At 50.6% G+C, this 5,000-nt stretch overlaps 1 protein-coding gene across 1 annotated transcript in view; it reads left to right on the top strand.

Moving 5' to 3' along the window:
- reln (reelin) overlaps positions 1–5,000 on the top strand; it is an 85,683-nt gene that overhangs the window by 47,108 nt on the left and 33,575 nt on the right. The window contains 1 exon segment of the mRNA XM_067234163.1: positions 2,667–2,737. Within this exon segment, the coding sequence (XP_067090264.1) occupies positions 2,667–2,737 (71 nt within the window).

The raw sequence follows: 5,000 nt of genomic DNA, 5'->3' as shown, positions 1-5,000 counted from the left end.
AGCGCTCGAGCGAGAGACCCCCCCCCCCCCCCCCCTCTCTCTCTCTCTCTCTCTCTCTCTCTCTCTCGCTCGGTCTCTGTACCGCACATCCCAGTGTTGCCGTCCCTTTCATCCGAGTGTGTGTGTGCGTGCGCGAACCGGAAGCGTGTTGTGCCGTGTGTGTTCAGAGTGTGTGTTTAACGCGTGAGGTCAGACGTGCTCTTTGATAGCCGTGCTCGCTCTCTTCAGCACCCAACACCGTCCTGGGAGTCGGTTTGCTGAGACCGTGTTTGGTAAATATTTAAGCGTCTTGTTCCTACATCCCCTCCTGCTGTTCGCGACGCGCCATCTTTTATTCATAAATACCTAAACTCAAATTAGTCTTTAACCAATTCTGAAATATGAATGTAATTAAGCATGTTTTTTTTCCCCCAGCCTCCGCACCCCACAAGCTCATTACTAATTGATGAGGAGCTCATTAATCATTCATGAGGGAGGATAATGTGGAAATGCCTTGACACCCATAACTGGTGTGTTCTCTGTGGTGGGTTGTTGAGTTTGGGAGGAGAGAGGGGAGGAGGAGGACTGGAGAAGGAGGAATGGGACAATCTGGGTAACTAACACTCGAGTCACAGATTCCATCTTGTTTCAGTTTGGGGGTTTTTCTTCTCTCTTTGACTATTGCTCGTGTGTGTGTGTGTGTGTGTGTGTGTGTGTGTGTGCGTCTGGAGGAGAGAGTGTGTGTGTTGGGGCCGTTCCGTGGGGTTTGATGTGAAGCGAGTCTGACAGAGGAAACCCCTCAGAGTGTGTGTACATGTGTTTCATTTAAAGAGCAGGGGTTAGATGGTCCACTATGGGAGAACACCCGAGGGCTGCTAGAGTTTCCCTGCTTTTCTGACACAAGGTGGCTCTGAGGCTGAGTATGTGTGTACATGTACGTGCACGTGTGTGCCTACGTGTGTGTGTGTGTGTGTGTAGGTGCGTGCGTGTGTGTTCGTGTGTTTGGGTATATGTCCAACTACATGTAATTCCCATTGGCCCCCACTGACAATCTTCCCTCTAGACCCTAAGGCTAAAGTACAACCATTAAAATCTCTGGTACCAAACCAAACACATATCCAACACTCGGTACCCTACTATGCATGATGAGATGGGTGCTTATCGCAGCAATGAGTCGGCTGGTCAAGAACGGGGCCACCACTGGGATATTTATGTCTTTTATGTGTTTGACCTCAATGCAACCGCAATTGATTTACTTGCCGTTCTCACCCGGGCTCTGTGGAAGCCTCCAGAAGGCCCCAGACTGCAGAGATGTAATCAGCGATCTGAAGGCAAACGGCTTTTTCTTCCCTCGTTTTCTGTGATCTGTGTGACAGGGTGCATGATGGGTGATTTGGAATGTCCCCTCTCTGGTACCATCTCCACCGGAGGATATTTTATTGCAGTCCAGGCCTAGTACCTCTTCTGATGACTCGCAGTGTTTGTGTGTGTGTGTGTGTGTGTGTGTGTGTTGAACTCTTGCCCTCATCTCTCCAGGAAGGAAGTCTGGCAGACATGCCTTTGGCTTCACTCGACCACAGGCCCTTCTGACTCACTAGCATTGCAGTCTTTCTTCCCCCCATCTGGTACAGTACTGCATAGTACAATAGCACAGCCGAGCACAGTACTGCATAGCACAGTACAGTACTGCATAGTACAGTACAGTACTGCATAGCACAGTACTGCACAGCACAGTACAGTACTGCGTAGTACAGTACAGTACTGCATAGCACAGCCGAGCACAGTACTGCACTGTCCAGTGCTAAGAGTTAGGGTTCGAGTTGTTAGAGTTTTGTATGAAGTAGGAACTTTCATATCCCACTTTGACCTACCTCGTCCTCCTCGTGTAGATACGCTTCATACCCAGGTGAATAATACATGTTGGTCACCATGGATAGGCTGTGTGTGCAGGGCCATGCACGCTATGTACTGTTGACCTACTGTACGCACGCAAGCGGAGGACAGTGAGATGCATTTCTGCAACAGCGACTCTCAGTGTCAGGTTGTCTTCGCTCAAGGCAAACTCTCTCTTTCAGAGTGAGACGCTGTCCTTGAACACACACACTTTCATTAACTGGTGAATGAAGCCGTCTGCACTGAGCGGATCCACCTATCAGGCTGTAGAATCCTTATCTTTCCCCTCTGAACTGTTTGATTTAATGTGCTCTCTCTTGCTTTCTCCCTCCCTCTCTCCCTCTCTCTCTCTCTCTCTCTCTCTCTCTCTCTCTCTCTCTCTCTCTCTCTCTCTCTCTCTCTCCCTCTCTCCAACTCTATCTCTGTAACTCTTGCTCTTTCTCTCTCCCCTTTTTCTTCTCTTATTACTTTTATTTCCAATCCCCTCTTCCCTGTCTCTCCTCTTCTCCTTTGTCTCTCTTGCGCTCTTCTCCTCTATGACTGTCTTCCTCTGTCTCTCCTCCTCTCCTCTCTCTCCTCCTCTCTCCTCCTCTCCCCTCTCTCCTCTCTCCTCTCTCTCCTCCTCTCCTCTCTCTCCTCCTCTCCTCTCTCCTCCTCTCCTCTCTCTCCTCCTCTCCTCTCTCTCTCCTCTCTCCTCCTCTCTCCTCCTCTCCCCTCTCTCCTCCTCTCCTCTCTCTCCTCTCTCCTCCTCTCTCCTCCTCTCCCCTCTCTCCTCCTCTTCTCTCCTCTCTCAGGGCCACCTCCACCCATCGAGGGCAGATCATCTTCAAGGACGCTCTGGCCCAGCAGCTCTGTGAGCAGGGAGGTGAGAAGAACGCTCAGACACACACACACATCATCCATCCTGACACACACACATCATCATCCATCCTGACACACACTCACATCATCCATCCTGACACACACTCACACACACATCCATCCTGACACACACTCACACACACATCCATCCTGGCACACACAAACACACACACATCATCCATCCTGACACACACACATCATCACCCATCCTGACACACACTCACACACACATCCATCCTGACACACACTCACACACACATCCATCCTCGCACACACAAGCACTCACATCATCCATCCTGACACACTCATCACCCATCCTGACACACACACAAACCTCGTCATCCACCCTGACACACACACACACAACTACATGCACACTCACCCCATTACAACACCACATACAGCTATACTCACGACCACGGGAACATTACTGAATTACTCCCAAGCAAACCATGATGCCAGACAAACTGTATATCTAGAAATGTTTGGGTTTCCCAGAGCACCAGTGTAATTAAAGATTATACTAAACTCAGCTATTTCCTACAGATTTATAGTTCAGTCCTGTCTCTTTTACACTGTACTGCATTCCTGTGACAGCGCTAAGTAAATATTGACAGCACACTCCCAGAATGCATTTGGAGAGTTGATAATTGCTTGTTTACGAGTTCCAAAACTTTCTCATTTAAGCACTGCTAACAGATCACTCTGACACTTTGACAGAGAGTGGTGGCTCATTTAAAAACACAAATCTGTGTGCTTTTTCTGTTTTCAAAATACTCCATGAAACACTTCATCATGGTTCGGAGCTTAACTCCATCAGAAGTACCAGTAAGGCAAAGGCAAGGCTTGGAAGCCTCATTCAGCCCGGAGGAGAGGGAGAGGAACGGGGGGATGGGGGAGGACTGAAGGGATGATAGGTGCTGGCATCAGAGTGGCTGAAGAAACACCAGACAGTCACTCCAGTAAAGAGAAAAGATGGAGAGAGAGAAAGAGAGAGAGAGCCAAGATGGCTGTCCTCTATCTGTCTGCCTGGGGCCAGTCTCATCATCTCTACCACCAGCTCAGATTCACACAAACACACACACACACACACACACAAGGTCGCCTGCCCTCCAAAACGAGACGTCTGTTTGGCCCAGCAGTAGAGGCCTGGCTGCTTCTTGCCAATCCCCTGGCTTCCCACACTCAGACACCCAGTGCTGATACCCAGAGGGCAGGCTGGGGAACAGAGATTGAGACCTTACCAGAGCACCTTACCCGTGGAGCAGGGCAAGAGAGAGAGAGAAGGAGAGAGGGGGTGAGATGGGGGAATGGGCTGAAGATGACACACGGAGTGAGGTACAGGAAACAAGATGGAAAGCGAGAACAGAGAGAGAGAGGAGACAGAAGCGACAGGGAAGATGGAGAGAGGGGGAAAGCGGAGGGAGACAGGGGCGGTAAATTGCCGGTCTCAGTAATGAGAGCTCCTGTCTCTGGCGAATGAGAGGTGGAGGGATGGAGAGAGGGAGAGACGGAGGGATGGGTGGAGGGAGGGAGGGTGTTCTCGAAAAAATTGAAGGTCATAAATTGTGGGCATCGAACAGAGTGAAAAGCAGGAGAGCTGAGTGGACGTCCGACCTCGTTATGGCCTCATTCCTGAGTGAGAGGGAGAGGTGCTTGTCTGTCCTGTCTGTCTGTGCCTGTCTGTCTGTCCTGTCTGTTCTGTCTGTCCTGTCTGTCTGTCTGTCTGTCTGTCCTGTCTGTCCTGTCTGTCTGTCTGTGCCTGTCTGTCCTGTCTGTCTGTGCCTGTCTGTCTGTCCTGTCTGTCTGTCTGTCCTGTCTGTCTGTCCTGTCTGTCCTGTCTGTTCTGTCTGTCCTGTCTGTCCTGTCTGTGCCTGTCTGTCCTGTCTGTCTGTGCCTGTCTGTCTGTCCTGTCTGTCTGTCCTGTCTGTCTGTCTGTCCTGTCTGTCCTGTCTGTTCTGTCTGTCCTGTCTGTCCTGTCTGTTCTGTCTGTCCTGTCCTGTCTGTCTGTCTGTCTGTCTGTCTGTCTGTCTGTCTGTCCTGTCTGTCTGTCTGTCCTGTCTGTCCTGTCTGTCTGTCTGTGCCTGTCTGTCCTGTCTGTCTGTGCCTGTCTGTCTGTCCTGTCTGTTCTGTCTGTCTGTCTGTGCCTGTCTATCGGTCCTGTCTGTCCTGTCTGTCTGTCTGTCTGTGCCTGTCTGTCCTGTCTGTCTGTGCCTGTCTGTCTGTCCTGTCTGTTCTGTCTGTTCTGTCTGTCCTGTCTGTCCTGT

The sequence above is a fragment of the Osmerus mordax genome, chromosome 4, assembly GCF_038355195.1.
Source record: "Osmerus mordax isolate fOsmMor3 chromosome 4, fOsmMor3.pri, whole genome shotgun sequence".
NCBI classification, from domain to species: domain Eukaryota; kingdom Metazoa; phylum Chordata; class Actinopteri; order Osmeriformes; family Osmeridae; genus Osmerus; species Osmerus mordax.
The sequence above is the reverse complement of the archived record's forward strand: the minus strand, read 5'-3'. Positions and strand labels throughout refer to the sequence as shown.